The sequence below is a fragment of the Mytilus galloprovincialis genome, chromosome 11 (genome assembly GCF_965363235.1).
Source record: "Mytilus galloprovincialis chromosome 11, xbMytGall1.hap1.1, whole genome shotgun sequence".
Classification (NCBI taxonomy): Eukaryota; Metazoa; Mollusca; class Bivalvia; order Mytilida; family Mytilidae; genus Mytilus; species Mytilus galloprovincialis.
The window spans coordinates 1747396-1769568 of NC_134848.1; the positions used below are offsets into that span (position 1 = coordinate 1747396).

Here is a 22173-nt window from a genome sequence, read left to right on the forward strand (position 1 = left end):
CATTCAACTTATTTGAAATATGACACAAAGTATCCTGAATTTGTTGTTTCATATCAGATGAACTTTTTTAAATCTTAAATTATATATTATTTTTTTTGCTCAATCACTAATGAAATACAATGGTGAAATAATAATTCGCTTTTAGCAGCAAGTATGATTTAGTTCTGTCAAAATAAGCTAAAATCATTGATAATGAATTATTCACTTGCAAGTGAATAATTCAACCTCATAGAATTTGTATTAATGTGAACTTCAATTTAACTCCTTAGCTTGAAATGGATAACACATGAATTGAATGTGTAAAATTATTTAAAGGAAAAGAATATCAACATTGAAAGTGAAACAAAGGTAAATCAATTGATTGACTGATTTGATCCACAGAAAATCATTCTTATACAGATAAAAACGATGATAAACATTAATGTTTCATCTATAATATAAAATTAAATAGACCTAGAATAATCCAAGAGCATGAATTTGCTTGATCTATTTATATCTATATTTATGTTTACATCGCTTATATGGTCATTGAAAGACTTTAGAGGTCAACTCAATAATTAATTAGATGGCGGTCTAGACTGCGAACACACGAAATGTAATTTTATACCGTGTCCTCTTAATATTTTTTTTTAGACTTTAAATAGGTTGGATAAATGTTAACATTATTCATTATTATAAATCAAATACTAGAAATTAAGTAAAGTCGGTGAACATGAATTTGACAGCTAGTGCCCCTTTAACATTTAACATTTTTTTTTACAAGTTCTTTACACATATCTTCCTTCTTTTTCTTTTTTCTCTGTCTTGTTTACATATGTTTTCAAGTTTTTAATAGTACCAATATCAGTCAGTCTTACTGTACACTTCTTGGATTCTGCTGCATCTATTTTCTTATTTCCTGATCTTTTTCTGCCTACAAAACATCAACTTATTTTACTAACTAAAAAGACTATTATTATGCAAATACATTGCTTTTAAAACTAGAGGCTCTAAAGAGCCTGTGTCGCTCACCTTGGTCTATGTGAATATTAAACAAAATCTTACTTTGCTGAACATTACTGCTGTTTACAGTTTATCTCTATCTATAATAATATTCAAGATAATAACCAAAAACAGCAAAAATTCCTTATAATTACCAATTCAGGGGCAGCAACCCAACAACGGGTTGTCCGATTCATCTGAAAATTTCGGGGCAGATAGGTCTTGACCTGATCATCAATTTCACCCCCATGTCAGATTTGTTTTAAATGCTTTGGTTTTTGAGTTATAAGCCAAAAAATGCATTGTACCCCTATGTTCTATTTTTAACCATGGCGGTCATCTTGGTTGGTTGACCGGGACACCGGACACAATTCTTAAACTAGATACCCTAATAATGATTTTGGCAATGTTTGGTTAAATTTGGCTAAGCAGTTTCAGAGGAGAAGATTTTTTAACCAACTATTATTTTATACTAAATGATTTCTCACCTATTTCTGATTTTTTATCTTTTGTCGATGAATGATTAATAAGTCCTGTAATTGCATCTGAAATGAAAATCAGGATTTAAAAAAAAAAATTCATTCTAACCTTCCCTGAAATATTTGTATGGAATTAAAACAATTAAAACTATTTTAAATTTGCATTATGAAGATGAAACTTCTTTTCACAAACTGTTATCATCCTTTTCCAAATCTGAATAAAATTCTTTTATCAGTCAAATCTTCAAAAGTATACAAGTTGCAATTCAGAATGTAAATAAGATTTAAAAGACAAACTGTGAAAAAAACAATCTTTGGACTGATATAAAGTTGTAAAAACTTTAGATTATTTACCCTTTTTAGTATTTTTACCAATCCTTTCATATTCTACAGTAGTTTCACGGATCCTTTCTAAATTTTGGCAAACATCTATTGGATTATTTAAATCTGGAAAATTAAACAGTTGAGTAAAAATGTAAATGAAAAAGGAGAAAAAACAAGCTTATTCCACCAGGGATGATTCTAGGTGTTTTCAAATTGGTCCCTAAAACATCAAATTGGGATTTTTTTAGAATAAAATCTAAGACGAAATAACATTGATTTCCTGTAAAAACGTAAAATGTATATCATTAAGTTTAACCTTTACACTGATGTTCATGTAAGTTGTAACATTTTGAATAATTCTGGATGGGCTACTGTAATTACATGAATATTTTTGAACATGAGGCACTTGTCTATCATCTTAGCTATAGTTACCTAGGCCTATTCCAAAAGCATTTCAGCTAACATAAATAAACCACTGAAAAAAATCTTTCATCGGGTATTTTTTCAACAGCAGGTCATCTCTATAAATTTACCTTAATTCAAATGGAATAAATTATATGTTTATAGAACACAACCTTCAATGCCATGACAGGCAGAAATTGGTTTAATATAAAATAACATATTAAGGTGTATGCAGTAATATAAAAACAAGAAACTGGAAAACAATAACAAAATGTGACAGATTTCTATTATTCAGATAATGAGTATTCTAATGCAATTTGGATGTAACAATTTTTTTTTCATTGGCTAAAATTTGCTGTCAAATCCACAGTTGGTCAGGCTTAACTAAGGAGGGACCCCCCCCCCCCCCCCATTTTGAATTGATTGAATCAACAAATGTTCGATTACTACTATATAATTGAAAATAAAACAACACCTATCTTGAATTTGGCGTTTTAATGTAATTTTATCGTAATTTGAAGCGTACGGGTAAGGTAATAACCTCCAGTTTGTAAGTTTTCATTTGTATGACGTCACGTTTAGCCATGACATTTTTGTGCCAAAATAATTCATTAAATTTCGCGTTTTTTTGTTTCTAATTGTCAAGTTTAGTCGTTTTTTAAAGTTTTATCGTACATTTTCTTTTTGTAATGCATTAGAATCGGAATAACAGTACTGTACTTGAACAGTTGTCACTGTCAATTTTAATTTGATGGTTGCAAATCACTGTTTTACTGTCTCTGATACTGTCTACTGTGTAACAATTGACGGTGGCAACTCTTCAACTACAGTACTGTTATTTCTAATGTAACAGAAAGTAAAAAAAAATATTGTTTTCTCTCATAAAAGTTGTACCTTTGTTTCCTGAATGATGTATTATGAATGATATAGTGTTGTGCATCATAGATGGAATGTCAGAACTGACAGATAGATTGAAAATGTCTTTATATGTCAAGCTAAGATATGAAGTTAATTCATCTCTCACTTCCTCAGATATGCCTCTAGTGTTGTCAACATAATGGTTAAACAGGATCTCCAACTTTTGGCAATGATTTAAATGGCTTATAATTCTGCAGATACTCTATAATTTCAGCTTTCATTTCTTTTGCTTTTATAACTAAGAAGGTGGGCATTCCTGAGGAAATATTTTTCATTTACTTCAATTAAAATAAATAAAAAAAAGTATATAGGAACATGTAAGCTGTATTACTGTGAATTCATTTATTTTCGTGGGTACCAGTTTTCGTGGATTGTGGAAAAATTGTGTTTTTTTGTATATTTCATTTCATGGTTTTTATTATGTGTTGAAACAAGCCTAGAGAAATGTGTGATTCACCTACACCCACGTTATCCACAAAAATTGGTATCCCACGAAAATCAATAAATCCACAGAATCTTAAAATATAAGCAAATAAATTGTTCCTCCTATTTTTATTGCACACAGTTTAATATCTCATTTCAATTTCACTCATTTGACTCATGTGTAGATCTTACCTTGCTGAACATTTTTTGCTGTAACATTTTATCTCTATATATCTCCAAAAAAAAATTGAAGATAATAACCAAAAACAATAAAATTCCCTAAAAAATAACTATTTCGGAACAGTAACCCGACAATGGGTTGTTGGATATGTTTGAAAGTTACAATGCATATAGATCTTAACCTGATAATGACTTATTTTTATACCTAACTTCGCTGAATTTATTTACTTTAACTTCTCTCTACCTATAATAGAATTAACGATACAATGAAATAACCAACAAATCAACCATTTCGGGACGGTTACCAAACATGGGTTGTCCAATTGCACTGTTCATCTTATGGCAGATAGATCTTGTTCTATTACTTACATAAACCTCCATTATTTTTGCTCTAACTGCTTTAGTGAGATATAAGCCCTAAACTGCATTTATCCTTTATATAAATAAGAACACGTTGTATGAGTGCCAATGAGACAAATCTCCATCCAATTCACAATGAATTCAAATTTAACAATTGTAGGTCAAAGTAATGCCTTCTTCACAGAGCCTTGGCTCACATCCAACAGCAAGCTATAAAGAGTCCCAAAATGACCAGTTTTACACAATTCAAACAGGAAACAAAGGGTCTTATCTATTCACAAAACGAGAAACAATAAACATATATGAAACACACCAACAAACGACTTCCACTAAACAAAAGCCTCCTGACTAAGGACAGGTGCATATATAATAAATGCAACAGGTGTGAATGTTTTAACAGACGCCAACCTTTACCCTAACCTCATTTACAATAGTATAACTTTACAACATGAAAAGACGCACTAAAAAATTTAATTGAAAATGACATAATTCTATTAAAAAGACACCAATTTCACAAAAACCACTAAACTATGTTCTTTTTCTTAGCAACATCATCAAGATTTGTTGATGAATCAAATCATCAATTAAAATTTATAAACTATATACCCTAAGGAACATTCACTTTAAGTCTTTTTGAAGTATTTGACACATTAATTTCAGAACGGAAGATTCTGGAAATAATTCATGAGGATTATAGCAAGTGATGTCATAAGCTCAAATGACTATCTGGATCAAAAACTAAATTTCAGGATTTTGAATAGTTAAAGTAATGGTATTAACTTTCATTGTCCCCTATGTTAGCTTCCTCTTTTTAATGGTAATAGGTATATAACATATTTATATTATCACTCACCTTTTATTGCTTTTAATGGAGAACTATCTTCACTTGTAAGGGATTTCCTAGCTTTTAATGGAGAACTATCTTCACTTGTAAGGGATTTCCTAGCTTTTAATGGAGAACTATCTTCACTTGTAAGGGATTTCCTAGCTTTTAATGGAAAACTATATCTTCATTTGTAAAGGATTTCCTAGCCTTTAATGAAGAATTGTCCACACTTCTTTTTCCTATAAAGAAATTAATTGTAAAGTGTTAGAAGTGAGTGTTACGAAGAAACTTGTGTATTCTTTTTTAAGTCAGCTTACTACAAAGTTATGTCTAGAACAGAAAAAATATATCAACATACAAAATATAGAAAATACCTACCATTTCTTGCTTTAAATGGAGAACTATTTAAGGATTTCCAAGCTTTTAATGGAGATCTGTCATCACTATCAAAGGATTTCTGATCTCTACTACTTACAATTATGTCATAGTTTATTGTTATACCCTGGTTGTATCAATAAGTGTGTATGCATAAACTGTTTCTTAAATTACTTAAAATGTTAATATTTATATGTTGTATCCTATAAGAACAATGAAAATAGGCCTATTGTGTTTTATTTTTGTACTATCAATTCCAAGTTTACTTTCCACAGCAGTCACTGTGACTCAGAGTGAGAGAAAGTATATTCCACTTCGTATCTTATCACCTATTTTCTTACGTTAGTTCTAGGAAGAACCCCATTCCTAACTCTTCAAATAATTAATTTTCTTTGAGTCAGTGATCATGACTCCTTTCCGTACAAATTTATCGGTTCAAATTGCGATCGTTTTAAATAAAATACAACATTTATTGACAGAACGAGCTAATACTGGACATGTCGTTTGACTCAACATTTAAGGAAGTGAGACAACTCGAAACGATAATATGGTAGACTCCATTTCGCCTGAAGGGGTGTTCTATGATGATGACTACATTCATTTTTTTTAAATGATGCATATGATTTACAGATATGCAACAACAATAACCCTCAATAGCAGACATTCATAGAAAAGATCCCATGAGATATAAATTAATTGAGTGGGGAATCCAGAGCTAAAACCCCTTGAAGTCAAGAAATCTATACGCATGCGCATAATTACCAAAACAAACCTTTGAGCAAGATCGTATATTAAATGTTGACTAAACGACCTAGATGGTTCTCTATTTCTTTATGGAATTACAATCATCTTAAATATCAGTTTCATAACAATAACATATAAGAAAAACTCCACTTCATTTCTTATATGACAAAGATAGATTTATCTGAATTCCGAGAATTATCGTATTTTATCAAAACTGGGATTCCCTCTGACGTGTTTCTAAATTTATAAAAACACTCAATATAAATACTGCTTAATTCTGATTTTCCGTGTTGTTAAAAACACGCATATAAGTCAATGGAATTATCAAATAACATGTTATCACTCACCTTGTATTGCTTTTAATGGAGAACTGTCCTTGCTTGTAAAGGATTTCCTAGCAATTAATGGAGAGCTGTCCTCAGTTGTAAAGGATTTCCTAGCTTTTAATGGAGAACTATCTTCAGTTGTAAGATATTTCCTAGCTTTTAATGGAGAACTATCCTCACTTGTAAAGGATTTCCTAGCATTAATGGAGAATTTTCCTCACTTGTAAAGGATTTCCTAGCTTTCCTACCTTTTAATGGAATACTGTCCTCACTTGTAAAGGATTTCTTAGCTTTCCTAGCTTTTAATGGAGAAAATTCCTCACTTGTAAAGGAATATACACTTCTTTTTTCTAAAAAGTAATTAATTATAAGATGTTAGAAGTGACTTGTTAAGATGAAATGCTTCTGGCATGCAACATAATAAGCCTGATACATGTATAATTGAGTAGGAAATTTGTAGATGTGTAGAACAACAGCAATAAGTATTTCTAAATACAAATATTTAAAAATACCTACCATGTCTTGCTTTAAATGGAGATCTGTCATCACTATCAAAGGATTTCTTATCTTTTTTACCTAGAATTATGTCATAGAACTTTTTTTTATAGCTTGGTTATCTATAAAAGAACTTAAGTTAAGTGAGCAGGATCACATACCCCACATCCCTATATTGTCACTAGGCAAACAAAATATAAATCTATGATTTTCATCCTTCCCCCCCCCCCCCCCCTGACAAAGTGGTCCACCTTAACCGATATCCAGCATTTCATTGAAATTTATAGGAAATCCAACAAAAAATATATGTGCTTTCTACATGTTCTAGGCATAAAGCAAAAATCTATGATCTTTATCCAGTCTCCTCGTGAAAAAAGTCTCCCTCCTCTTATTTCTGTCAATAACAATCCCATCCAAGCTTTTTTGATACCGATGGACCAGTCAAAAATATTTTACCTTTCGTAACTTAAGTTGCATGGGGTATAAAAAATGTGTATAAATAAACTGCCTAAATTGTTAGTATTCTTTGTTATATCATATCTCCCCAGGTTGGCATAAACATGTTTCACAAATATTGAAACAAGATATCTACAGAAACAAGAGTCTCATTAAAGCCTGAAATTACTCACCTCTAATTTTTAGGGGTAGATTTTTTATAAATGATTATATATAATTCATGATGCCTTAAGTACAATTAAATACATTTTAAAAAATGATATTTCATTTTTCTGCCAAAAAGCTAAAAAAATAGATCAAAATCATCTTTTAAGAGAAAAAATGGAATAAGAGGTGAATTTTCAAATTTCAACTTACACAAATGAACAACCTATCTGGTTTTATACTAAATCAATACAAATATAAAAAGTAAATAATATACTATACAGAGTTAACATCTTGCACTATCAATGTTACTGGAGCATATTGATAAATATGTAAGATGGTTCAGACTTATCTGTAGAACCCAAACTGTTGTATGTTCAAAGAAATACTTGTGCAGTAGAAAACAGTACTAATCAGAACATTATAAATTAAAATACTTACACAAGTCAAGAATTACTTACTTGATTTAATCTGGTCTGATGTCCTTTTTGCAAACTTTTGGAATATTCTTCCTACAATTTTTTTTAAAAAGTCCTTGAATACGCGTTATCCTTAAAACAATTGTGAAGTTATTACAAAGTCTTAACATAATGTCACAAAGTCTTCATAACTTCCTACATTTTAAAGATTTTGCTTATTGTTGAAGGCCGAACAGTAACCAATAGTAGTTTACATCTATGCAAATTGGTCTCTAGCTCTTTGTTGTCTCCTTGAAAATCTTTTACACATTTTATATTTTCATTAATTAACTTATTGGAAATAAAATCAATTTGCTCTTAGGTCCATGGCCAGTTAAACACGTTTCTACTATAAACCAGCAGAAACCAGTCAAAAGTTAACTTTATAATGATGTCAAACTTGAACTCGTAGAGAGCTTATTTAATACTTGTTCAATGTCGTAACTGGGTTTGGTACCAATGGCAATTATTCCACATATACGTACTTACGTTCAGATGTTTTTTTCAATATTCATTAATATGAAACTCACCTTCAAATGGACCTATTAAAGCTTTGCCTTTTCTTGTCTGGCATGGAGAAATCTTATCATAATACTTCTGAGTGTTACTAATATACATATCTAAAACATAAATTTGAGGCTCTAAAGACCCTGTGTCGCTCACCTTAGTCTATGAAGGACACAGATGGATTCATGACAAACATGTGTTTGAAGATCTTACTTGACTGAACATTCTTGTTACTTACAATTTTTCTATCTATAATAAACTTGGCCCTTTAGATAGAAAGGAAAGTATTTTGTAAACCAATTTACCAAATTAATGAAAATTGTTAAAAATTTACTATAAAGGGCAATAACTCTTTCAGAGGTCAACTGACCATTTTGGTCATGTTGACTTATTTGTAGATCTTACTTTGCTGAACATTTATGCTGTTTACAATTTATCTCTATCCATAACAATATTCAAGATAATAACCAAAAAAGGCATTTTTTTTTCAAATTACCAATTGAGGGGGAGGCAACCCAACAATCATTTCTCCAAATCATCTGAAAATTTCAGGGAAAATAGATATTGACTAGATACCAATTCAATCCTTTGTCAGATTTGTTCTAAATGCTTTATTTTCAGAGTTATAATCTTCATTTTACCCCATATGTTCTATTTTTAGCCATGGCGGCCATCTTGATTGGTTGCCTGGGTCACTGCACACATTTTTATTTTCAAAAAGATACCCCAATAATGATTGTGGCTAAGTTTGGTTAAATTTGACTCAGTAGTTTCAGAGGAGAAGATTTTTGTAAAAGTTAACAACGATGTCGACGGAGACGAACAAAGGACGAGGAACGCCAAGTGATGAGAAAAGCTCACTTGGCCTTGTGGGCCAGGTGAGCTAAAAAAGCAATGAAAATTCTTTGATTGCAGCAGTTAAGTTAAAATTTAACCTTAAATAGTGACAAACGTTAATGACTGATGCATAAAACTGAAAGTGTAATGCAATGTGATATATGTGGAAATGCCAATGTAAAAAAAACCTGCATGTTTAACCCAGCCACATTATCTATGCATGTGCCTATCCCAAGTCAGGAGCCTGTAATCAGTGGTTTGTTTATGTGTTACATATTTGTTCATTTTTATATTTAAATAAGGTCGTTAGTTTTCTATTTTTAATATTCAGACTGGTTACATTTGTGTACCTTCTAATACTTTGAGAGTATTTAAAACAAGCTGCCATGCATCTTTTCTAAAGTAGGTCTTCGCTGAAGTTTGTGTTTCGGGACATATTAAACAGAATATCTGTATGACTCAACAGATTTTCTGGCTTTGTTTCCACTTCTTCTTCAATCACAAACAGTACAGACTGTGCTCTTAAAACAGCATCTAGATCAGCCATATGATGTAAAAAGCCTGAAAAATTAAGATCTAACTATGTAGTTGAAACTTTTAATAAAATTTTGAAAAAGAGGCCATCAATAGGATGTGCTATTTCAAACAAACACTGAATTCAAAAGTCCTCCAGGGGCAGGTAGGAAAAAGTGGATATGACATTTGAAATCATGCAAATGGTTTAATCATTCAAAACAAATAAAACTTAACCTTAAATTGTGAAAAAACGTTAATGACTGATGAATGAAACTGAAAGTGCAATGCAATGTGATATATGTGGAAATGCCAATGTAAAAAAAAATTTGCATGTTTAACCCAGCCACATTATCTATGCATGTGCCTATCCCAAGTCAGGAGCCTGTAATCAGTGGTTGTCGTTTCGTTTGTTTATGTGTTACATATTTGTTTTTTGTTCATTATTATATTTAAGTAAGGTCATTAGTTTTCTTGTTTGAATTGTTTTACATTAATATTGTCATATCGGGGCCTTTTATAGCTGACTATGCAGTATTGGCTTTGCTCATTGGTGAAGCCCATATTTTTGTCTCTTGTGGACAGTTGTCTGATTGGCAATCATACCACATCCTCTTTTTTTTTTTTTATATATAACAATATCATTAGTGGTTCCCCTTTAACAGCTTATATCTACAGTTTTCACATTTGAAATAAGTTTTTTTGAAGAATATTATACTTTTTCACATAAAAATAGACTGTCCATTTCAAACATACTTTTTAAGACAACTAATTTCTTTCAATGGCCACTTTTGTCCTAGCTTACAAAATTGGAATCAACCATATTTCCTATTTTCAATCATTTGGTTTGACCTTATGGTTGTACAGTCACAAACAAACTAAAATTGGAAGAACAAGGATGTGTCCAAAGTACACGGATGCCCCACTCGCACTATAATTTTCCATGTTCAATGGACCATGAAATTGGGTAAAAAATCTAATGTGGCATAAAAATTAGGAATATCATACCATAGGAAACATGTGTACTAAGTTTCAAGTTGATTGGACTTCAACATCATCAAAAACTACCTTGACCGAAAAATTTAACCTGAAACTCACACTTTCATTTTCAATATCTCAACACCATAACTCCTGAACTGTTTTCAGCTGGACCAAATCACTACTTTCTTGTAAAATTCTGGACCCAAATTTTTTACAGTGTAATTTCACCCCCTACTTACAATTTGAGGCATTAAACATGGAGAAATAAACTTGGAAGGGGTATAAAAATTATTGGCAAGTAACCCACTGTTAACACTAGGGACTATATTAATCAAGGGACGACAATTGTGGTCTCGGACCTACTTACCAAATCCCATTGACTTATCACAAGTAGTTGCCTTTAAACAAATCTAAACACAAACTAATACATGTAAACTAAGCAAAATTTCAAAGTCAATATTCTTCTGACAGAAATAAAAGAGAAGCAAAAACAGACAAACCTGAATCAAAGTTGGATGGTCTGTGTATCAAAGTGCATGTAATAGTGACATGAATTAGACTTGGTACATGTACATCAAGGTGTTGCAAGGTGATTGGATGAACATTGTCACATAAATATTTTAGGATTGATGATCTTTGCTCCTAAGTAAAATTCCTAGTTTTATCAGCATAGTCCTCACAACTATTCGCGGGGTCTCCTACTTTTGGCATTAATTTAATGTAGTTGAACAATTTTGAATATATTTCAAAATATCGAGATGCATATTGCTTCTATCCAGCATTAATTTTGAAAATTCGCCTTTAGTAAATTTCTGTGCTTGATCTGACGTATTTTCGGGACAACATAAGAGGTTTTTGTGTTGTTTGTCCTTTGTTGATGAGTTTCATCAATCTTTTGTACATTAGTTGATTTTGTTTCAGAATTGTCTTTTCATTTAGGAGGTTCCTCTTTACATAAATTTCTGATGATTTCCCCCTACAAATAAATTTAGATCTTTAGATACATTAAAATTGTAGAAAAAAATTTAGAAACGTTAAATGGAACAAACATTATAATGATAGTTTATGACTGAATATAGATCTTTACAAATCTTTAGGTTGTAATAGTGATGTTGGGTTTCCTCTCTTCTTCATTTAAACCCACATACAAGTTTATAGATAACACTTACAGGTTACATCTTCATATTCTGAACATAATGCAAATCATCTGATAAATAAGTATTGTTGAAGCGCAGCAAAATGTGAAGTATACATTGTATCAACAGAATTTATGAGAAAGTTTTAAGTTTTAAGAATTTTTAATTATGAAAATAATGCAAAGTTCATTTCTGTAATCTGAATGTTTTTCTTCTCTTGTGTGATTTTTTCATAATGTTGAGCTTCAATATACATAATATATAGATTTGAAAACAATATCTACATTTATTTCAGTGTTTTTGTTTTTTACTCTGTAAATGTTATATAATAACAATTTCTTTCATATTTAAAGAGGTTAACATCGTAAGCTGTAGGACTGTTTTTTCCTGAGGCCCATAAGAATATACATGTATTACTTAGGTGTACACACATTTTTATATCAATTTGTAGTCCTTATTCAGCTCCTTCATTTCAAAGATTAGTGCAAGAAAACTTTAAAGTTCATACCAAACTACATGTACATTATCATATCATTCACACTACCTTGGCAGCTATTTTAATTACTTTATTCTGCCATTAGCACGAAAATTGCTTGAGGACGATGTGCAGAGCTCACAATTTTTCACATTCACACTGTTATCATTTGTCACTGTACATGTACAATTTATAGCCTCTGAAAAAAAAATCTATAGTATTATCATTTACATCTACTTTACATACCTAGTACGCACATACAAATATTTTGAACATAGGCTAGCTGAATATATAAAATATACAAATAACCGTCACACTATAAAAGATAAAAATGATAAAGACATTGATGGACATCCATCTCTTAGTTAGGGTTTATTTTATCGGCTTCGGTAAAAAAGCGATTTGTATAGAGTTTTGCTATTTTGCCGGTCTTATTAAGACAAACAATTTTACGAACAAGTAAGAACATCCTGACCTCAAATGTTGATGTGCTTGAAGAAAACCTCACATATAAAATGACAATACAAGTATTAATGGACAAAACAAGCATATAAACTGTTTACTGAGTCACATCTGACCTGATATCTCAAAATTAAATTCCAATCAAGAAGGTCAGTGTTCCTTATACAGAATGCACGATATCAACTGGTGATGAAAGACCAAGCAAACAAAAAACATGCACGAAGAGTGGGTCCAAGGATGGGTGTTGCAGCAATGAATAATTAAACAAACATTTGAAAATCTAGTCTACTTAATACAATTTTCAAAAGTATAATCCTTTTTATTAAATCTTAAAGTCTCAGTTAATGAATATGTGAATTAACATTAAATAAGTCGTTTTTTCTATTTACCCTCATAATACGCAGTAAATAAATTAGTGCCATATTACTTTAAAGATATAAAGGTCAATTCTTAAAGGTCAAAGACTATGAATTTAGTTTTTTTTCTGAATTACGAATTATCTAAAAAGAATTTATGTAATTTATTCTGTAAGTGTTATTACATTAAATAGTACTATACCAAAATAAAACAAACTGCTTAAAGTAAAAAATCAGAACTATTCTTAACTTTGTATGTAAAAAGTCTTAAAAATCTGTAAACTTCCCATGTCAAAGTAAAAAAACTGTAAACTTCCCATGTATAAAGTCATTAAAACTTAAAGATCCTAATGTAAATAGTGAACATAAGGTTGTTGTGTTAGGATTGTTAATTAAGTTTTCCGTTTATTATTTGGTGGTGAAACTGTTCGACATACGAAAGTATGGTTATCCTTTATCTAGTCGAAGACTAAAAGATTATAGAAATCTCACCTAGTAGCCACATATATCATGTGTGTTCATGATAATTTTTTTCAATAAAATGTATTTCATATAGTCCGGAGCCGGCAACATAGCCACTGCCTTTTACTTACCTTGCTTTCGATCGGTAGTTATATCCTGCATTCCTTGTTTACCTTTATATGTATTAGTCCATATGGACTGGTGTGAAGCCTCATATAAAATCAAACTAGTTGTTATATTGTATAAAACAGAATCCCGGTCCATTAGCCCTTATTCATGTTCTATCTAGTACATGTTTGCCCTGATTATTATGTTTTGTTGTTGTCTAGTTGCATAATGTTTATTATTAGAACAAAGTATATTAAAGTTTGTTGACAAACAATCGCTGAATATTTGTATTGACGCAACCAATTAATTATTTTCCTGTGATTTGCATAGACGAATTCTGGAATACAATGTATATCTTTATTGATATTTATTACCAATTTGATCTATTCAATCAATTTATGCATGCAGTAAAATAATAAATGACCTTTCGATAAAATATCCAAATTTCCTGATCTTTTGTAAACATATATGAAATTGTTTCACATTCAATCCAGTCACTCACTAATCCCCACTGTTACGTATATTTTAGACACGAACAAATTTAATGAAATTAAAAATGTTTTTTCTTTCTTAATAAGTTAAGGTAGGCTGTAGTATCTATTCGAAATAACATCAAACATGTGATCCAAACTTTAATTAGAAAGAAACAGATATTACAGTCATTCTTTAAACATTGTTCAAGTATAGATTTCAATTCTTGAAACTTGTACGCACAACTTACAAATTGTGCCCGAAGCGCTAGCCTGACCACTACTACCTAGTCTCTAGACAAATTTTACCAAATATTGAATTTGAATATATAAAAATAAATCGATGAATTATTGTCTTCCTACTTACCAATTGATAATTGACATTTTACATTTAATTTAGAAGCGACAGAGTTATCCGGTCATTCAAGGGTTTCCTAGAATCCTATCTCTCAAGGTCTATCCATAGTCCAAAACCAATTCTGTATCTTTCGGTATATTAACTTTAGACACCAAGAAAAGTTTCTCACAACTTTTTCCTTTTAAATTATCATGCACCACAGAAATAAGTTTAAAACTCGGAAACTGTTACGAAAGATTGAAATATCGTGCTTAATTTTCCTCTTAATTAAACAAAACTCCACGCTTATCCTTTTAGAATCTAACACTAAATTCGTTACAGGATCAAATACTGCTACTGGGGGCAAATTTTTCTCTGTATATTCCTTCTCGCGATCTTCATTTTCGGAACTTGTTCGGCGATGAAGGTCAACCGCCTCAGTTCAAACATTTACGTATCCAAGGTATATATCTTCAAATCAGTTCTTTTAACTGCAATGACAGACGACTTCAATGATTTGACAAAATCCTCAATATATAGAATAACTACCAACACGTCCCTTTGATGGCGATTTATTACTTTTTATTCGGGATTCTTAGGCATTTAGCGTGACGGTTTTTAACACTTATGTACTTGATTAACTCGACGTTCATAGTAAACTAATACACTGTTTAATTGAAATGTCAAATTTAATTTAGTCATTGTATGTCGAAAAGTTTATACAGTGCTGGTATCGATTGTTAAGTCGACGCAAATATATATGAACCATTATGAATAACAAACAGAGGATGGGTTTATGAAGTCATCCCGTTAGTTTTGCTGTAATACAATTTGTGACCACAGAAGATCTATACAGCTCCATTAAAATCTTCCAGACATTAATGAAACTCTTAACTTGAGGCACGAACACATACATTTTGTATAAAAGGTGACATTGTGACAATTGCCAAACCTTTTAGAATACGTATTAACATTTGTACCTCCCTTTTAACGCTTTGTCAACACTTTGAGTCCGTTCATTCGTCCGTCCGTCTGTCGTCCATAGATCTCTCAACTTTAAACATTTTGTCTTCTCCACTAAAACAACTACATGTAGAGAAAAATGGAAATAAACTAAGCAGTAAGTCTTTCATATAATTTGCCCATTCTGACCAGATGGCCAATCGTTGTTACTAATTAACTGACCAAATTGCAATGGCTTCCGTTAAATTTACGAAGGGATGATTTCAACTTCACCATTTGGAACTCTTGTTTTAATAGCTTCCTTTATTAACAATTGGTTGAGGCAAACTCAATGTTGACAAGGGAAACGACAGAATTATCACTTTTCCATTAATAAAGGACTTAACCTATGAACTTATGAACTGTAAAAGTGACGCTCTTCAATTACAAGTTTGATTGTGTTTTGTGGTAAAAAGTATAACGTATAAATATTGTAACATTTGGTCAAATTGTTTCAGCGAATAAGACTTTTTATTTAAAACAGCAACAGGTGCAACCTAAGGGGAAAATCTCACATTCTAGTGTGGGTCAGGTGTGCTAAACATCTGTGAAAATGATTTTTAATCAGAAATCATAAATTACTAAAAAATGATAATTACTAATTCAACGAATTTAAACCGTTCTAACCAATTAAATAATTCGTTATCACAAATTACAAAAAATGTTTTGCACTCTTTTTACACAAAAAAAACCCTATATTTCCGGCCAGACGCGCGTTTCGTCTACATAAGACTCATCAGTGACGTTCGTATCAAAATATTTATCAATCCAAACAAGTATCGGACACGTAACTAGATACCCCAATTATGATTGTGGCCAAGAGTGGTTAAATTTGGCCCAGTAGTTTCAGAGGAGAAGATTTTTGTAAAAATTGACGGACGACGGACGCAGGACGATTGACGCAGGACGAATGACGCCAAGTGATGAGAAAAGCTCACTTAGCCCTTCGAAGCATGCTATCGCTGTTTTCATTTTGAGCTAAACTGCAAACCCTTTGTTATGATATAGCAAAATTATTGAAATTAAATCAAACATCACTATAGTGATCGCCCTTATGTCCGCGTCTCACTGTCCTGATTTTTACGCCGATGGCAACTCGATTATGGAAATTTTCTAAATCGGGACTAATCGTTTCCAGATCGGGCTATTCGTGGTGCCATCTTTAACCATCGTAGAACCATTGGTCACTTTTTCAAGCCTCCTGGGACAACTTCGGGAAAGGTTTTTAATTTTTAACATGTTCGTAATCTCGTCGTGTTGCCATCGAATACAAGTACGAAGGCGAAAAGATGGAACTACGACGGCATTAAATCCAGCAAAATGTAAGCTTAATTTTCGCGCTAAAATACATTTTAAGTGCCATGCGCGATATGCACAGCTGGTCAGTCTAAGACCACAATTAAAAAAGACGTTCACAAAAAATGGAACTCATATCATATGATTCTATGAGATTCTAACAAAAAAAGGGAACTGCATTGTTTCTATTATTTCAAATAGAACAAGATCAGCTATTACAGGCTCAGGATTTACATTTACAAGTATTATATTATTTTTTGTCAATTTTTCATATCAAGTAACATAATGAAAATCATAAATGCGCCTCGTACACCAACACTGCAGGTACATGTATATAGGAAAACCAACTTTTTCTTCGTTATTCTGATTATTTATGTATCGTTTGAGTTGTTGTCACACGAATGTTTACTCCATAACCATTTTGTTTTCTATATGTCATATTTTGTCGCATTTGATGATTTCCCCACATCCTTCCGTGTGTCTATATTATAATGATATTCAACTGGAAAGAGCTCGTTTTGCATTACCTTACCTTTAAGATAGACCAGAAAACATGGGCATAAATATGGGTGATTATTCAGACTAGTAGACACATTTTACAGTTCAAACAAGGCAATGCCGAGCCTGGCATGTCCTCGTATATCACATATTGGGGAAAAATATGGACACTATATGTGTCATATACATGCAGAAAATTGTAAATTGAACGTAAAAAATATCAGATCATTACAAGAGGAAGAACATACCAAATGTGTTTTGAAGCATAATGGTTTTAGAGTGTCCACAAGGGTGATATTGCCATGTATTACAACTGCCACTGTGACCTTGACCTTTGAACTTTAAAGTCAATAGTGCTTAAGATTTTCTTAACGAGTAACACCATACCAAGTTTTGAGCATTTTTGTTCTAGAGTGTCCATAACAGTTAATCTACACGCAACTTACATGTAGTAGGCGAGGGGACAATAAACTAAGTTTCATAAGAATTAGACAAACAGATCGATTTCCCCCATGCATGGCAGCCTTGTACAGATACGATATGTTGTCGAAATTATGTTCGTACCATAAAAAAATCAAAACAGGTAGAACGCCGTTTTGATCGTTTTCATACATGTATTATGTACATACATGTATTTTACCTTTATGCATCTTGTTTGTTTTCGCACCATCGTCGTAATCAATCGTGTAGCATTCGTAATCCATCGTGTACATAGCCTTCGTGATCCATCGTGTAGGCTTCGGCTGAGATATGAAGCTTAAATACACGTCTTCGGTAACCTTCAAAAATCTTTTGCTATCATATATAATTTCGGCACCATCGTATAGACTTCGTTATTCATCGTTCTTGGTTCGGTCTCTTTTTGGTATTTTAACGAGATCGGGAACAACTTCGTACGAAATTAAAATTTTCCCATTCGGGTGTCCATCGTATATAATAATCGGGATAGTGTGACGCAGGCATTAATAAAAGAGGGAAGAAAGATACCAAAGAAACAGTCAAATTCATAAATCGAAAAAGTGACAACGCCATGGCTAAAAATGAAAAAGACAAACTGACAAAAAAAATACACACGACACAACATATAAAACTGAATAATAAGCAACACGAACCCCACCAAAAACATTAACTTGATGTATTTCAGAGATTGGTTGATTGATTGGAGGTTAAATCCTTTTTTGGAAATATTGGACTATTTAGTGGCAAAGGCGGGTCCAAGTAGGACCTTTTGTATGACAATTTGGTTGATTATATATGGAATGACCGAAGCATGATTGCCCCCCCCCTTTTTTGTTTGCTCAGCCAGCGGCCTGTCCCTAATAAAAACTATAAAAAATGAAGATGTGGTATGATTGTCCATGTAACATCTTATATATAACATAAAGACAATAGTAAAGATCTGAGAGTACTTGCAGTTACTGAAAATCATTTCAAAGCCACTGGTATATTTCGGCCCTTTTATTTATGTAATTGTGTCATGAAACCCTTACTGAATAACTTGAAGCTAAAGATCGCTCTTTCTTACGTACATGTACAACCGTTTACATCATTTCTTAAATTCCAAACTAAGAAAATATTCAGTTGACGATCGCACTTTCCTACCTTCCGTGCAAGTTTAATATTTCAAAGTCTTTAACTTGCACAATAATGCAGTGATCATGCAATAACTACCCAGAAAGAGTATTCTCAAATAAAGAGCGAACTTAAGCAGAATTTAACAAGAAAGATAATGATGTGTAACTATTGAAGTTGGAAATTGAAAGAGAGTTGGATGACAAATGCGGAAAGCAAACATTATCTGAATATTTTATTTTGTCAAAATTAATGTCCATTGCTAAAATAAATTTAAGTTGTTAAAATGTAAACGTATTTTTTCTCTTGACGAAAAAAACGTTATTCATAACGAAATGTTCCTTCCGATTAAAACAAAAAAGGAGGTTTTTGTAGAAAAAAACATACAAACAAACTATCGCTGTGTACATTCTTAACAGAACTCTAAACCAGAGATTTAAACGGTTAAAACCAAATCAAACATATTTAACCAATGATCGCCCATCACTTTTAAAATGTATAGGATAGTTTTATAGATTTGCTTTAAAGATAACGACTATAAAATTACAGATACGAATACACGATTTATATCTTGTTATTCTATCATAAATTCCCATACGAATGACATTCCTTTTGTCGAACACTACACATTGTGACACAGAGTGAAACAAAGGTTGAAATAATACATAGAAACATGAAAATATATACAACTATCGCTGTCTACATTTTTATAAGCAGAACGTCACAAGAAAGATAATGATGTGTGTTAAAGTTGGAAAAGGCAGAATACCAAAATATTCATAATGTAATCATCCTGACATAAACTATTCTCTAGGTAAAAATTAAGTTGTTGATTGATCTTTTGTACCTTAAAGTAAATTAATATTCACTTGCAAACAAAAAAACCCAATCACACTAAGTTTTTTTTTTAATTATGACATAGAAAAAAGATTATTAGCAAAAACAAGAAAAACATATCGCTGTCTTTGTTATTAGAACAACTCCATATCGAACGTTTAGCCGCAAACATAGATAAAACCCGATCGCCTTTCCTTTCATTAAAAATAGGATAGTGATGTGCATCAAAGAAAAAAAGCTGCAAAAAGGATCTTTTTTTATGTTATTGTGTTATAAACCTTTTACTGACGAAATATAGGCCTTAGCTCTTTCCTACCCACAACTGTTAATTATGTCACAAACTTCATACTTAGAAGAAAATTTAAGTTGACGATCGCTCTTTCCCACCTTCACGCCTTCGATTTAGTGTCATTTTCACTTGAATAAAAAATTAAACTTTCTTTTTACAATTATGAAACAGAAAAATAAAAGTTGACAAAAAAACCAACAAGAAGCTCTCAAGAACTTGAATCTTTCACCTGTAATTCTTTTATCTATGATTTTTGTTTGTTTTTCAATATAGTACATTAATCAATGACTTAAAATTTCCTTTGAAATGGTCTTTGTATCTGTCTTATTTTCTTCAAAATCAAAGAAATGCACTTTACCCATATGTTCCATTTTAGTCCTAGTTGCTATGGTTCTTGACAAAGAAATTAAATATAAAATTTATAGTAGATACTTTGAAACTCATTCGGCCCAAATTTGGCTGAAATTGTTTCAGCAGTTTCAAAGGAGCAGATTAAATGAACAAATTGTGATTTTTTTAAAAGGGCAATAACACCTTTAGGGGAAAATTGACAATATTGGTCATTGAACTTATTTGTTGGTAGAACTTTGTTTGAAATAGTATACACTAGACGCACAACGACGACAGACGGAAACGACGACGACAGACGGAGTCGATGAACGCCAAGTAATGGCTAAAAAAAGAAACAGATATTTCTGTCTGCGTTATAAAAATAACTTGATATCGAATTAATATTGATATATATATTAATAACAATCGCCCTTTCCATCATTCACAATATGACGTAGAGATGCATCAAGAAAAAAAAAGCTGAAAAGGTGGAATGCCAAAATGATCAATGTTCTTCAACTGCGTATTTTATTTGACCTTTTAAACATTTTTGAATTAGAGCGTCACTGATGAGTCTTTTGTAGACGAAACGCGCGTCTGGCGTATATACTAAATTTAGTCCTGGTATCTATGATAAGTTTATTTGATGTTATTGAGAAATGAACCCCCCCCCCCCCCCCGCCCCATTGACAGACTTACATTGTACATTTAAAGATCGCACTTTCCTACCTACTTCTTTGTAAATTCCGTCATAATGTTTTTTTTAATATTCAAGTTGCCGATCGCTCTTTCTAGACCATCTAGATTGAATTAATAATTTAGCTTCCGGTGGCCTAGTGCTTGTTCTAAAAAAGATCAAATTGATAAATATGTATATATATATATATATATATACAACTCGTCTAAACATCAACCCAACAATGTTAGATCTGTAAATTTGCATTCGCAAATCTTCTGTTCTTCCCTCGCCGGGATTCGAACCCATGCTACTGTGATATCGTGACACCAAATCGCCTGCACTGCGGCCGTCCCGCTAGACCACACGGCCACATGGGCTCTACAAAAATAAAGCTTTCAGTGGCCGTGTGTTACCTTTCCTCGTCAGTTTTAATCTAGCGTCGTACTACAGTACATGATATATAAGGCATGGAGATGTTATTGTTACTTATATATGAATATCAATTATATGGTCAGTTTTATAAATTTTCTGTATACAAAACTTTGAATTTTTCGAAAAACTAAGGATTTTCTTACCCCAGGAGTAGATAACCTTAGCCGTTTTTGGCACAACTTTTTGGAATTTTGGATCCTCAATGCTCTTCAACTTTGTATTTATTTGGCTTTTTAACTATTTTGATCTGAGCGTCACTGATGAGTCTTATGTAGACGAAACGCGCGTCTGGCGTATAAAATTATAATCCTGGTACTTTTGATAACTATTTACACCACTGGGTCGATGCCACTGCTGGTGGACGTTTCGTTCCCGAGGGTATCACCAGCCCAGTAGTCATCACTTCGGTGTTGACATGAATATCAATTATTTGGTCATTTTTATAAATTTTCTGTATACAAAACTTTGAATTTTTCGAAAAACTAAGGATTTTCTTACCCCAGGAGTAGATTACCTTAGCCGTATTTGGCACAACTTTTTGGAATTTTGGATCCTCAATGCTCTTCAACTTTGTATTTATTTGGCTTTTAAACTATTTTGATCTGAGCGTCACTGATGAGTCTTATGTAGACGAAACGCGCGTCTGGCGTATAAAATTATAATCCTGGTACTTTTGATAACTAGTTATATATATATATATATA

General features: G+C 31.9%; 2 protein-coding genes and 1 long non-coding RNA gene across 3 annotated transcripts in view; all 3 read right to left on the bottom strand.

Moving 5' to 3' along the window:
- Positions 1 to 22173, bottom strand: part of LOC143051531 (uncharacterized) — a 335962-nt gene that overhangs the window by 189944 nt on the left and 123845 nt on the right. The gene's annotated exons all lie outside the window — the stretch shown is intronic.
- LOC143052012 (uncharacterized) lies at positions 96 to 5632 on the bottom strand. Its single transcript, XM_076224986.1, has 5 exons — positions 5610 to 5632; positions 4921 to 5075; positions 1815 to 1907; positions 1470 to 1526; positions 96 to 913 (listed from the first exon to the last, which is right to left on the bottom strand). The coding sequence occupies exons 1-5, from the start codon at positions 5630 to 5632 to the stop codon at positions 768 to 770; spliced, it is 474 nt and encodes a 157-aa protein (XP_076081101.1). The 3' UTR covers positions 96 to 767.
- LOC143050950 (uncharacterized) lies at positions 8421 to 11912 on the bottom strand. Its single transcript, XR_012970504.1, has 3 exons — positions 11230 to 11912; positions 9586 to 9796; positions 8421 to 8511 (listed from the first exon to the last, which is right to left on the bottom strand). It is a non-coding gene; the product is annotated as an uncharacterized LOC143050950 (long non-coding RNA).

Bases quoted from the DNA above. Each gene is read 5' to 3' on its own strand.
- LOC143052012 (XM_076224986.1), bottom strand. From the start codon at position 5,632: ATGGGGTTCTTCCTAGAACTAAC. The intron at 5,076-5,609 runs GTAAGAAAATAG...TTACAAATGAAG, and splicing joins GGGTTCTTCCTAGAACTAAC to ATATAGTTTTCCATTAAAAG. The intron at 1,908-4,920 runs GTGAGTGATAAT...TTAATTTTCCAG, and splicing joins TCCATTAAAAGCAATAAAAG to ATTTAAATAATCCAATAGAT.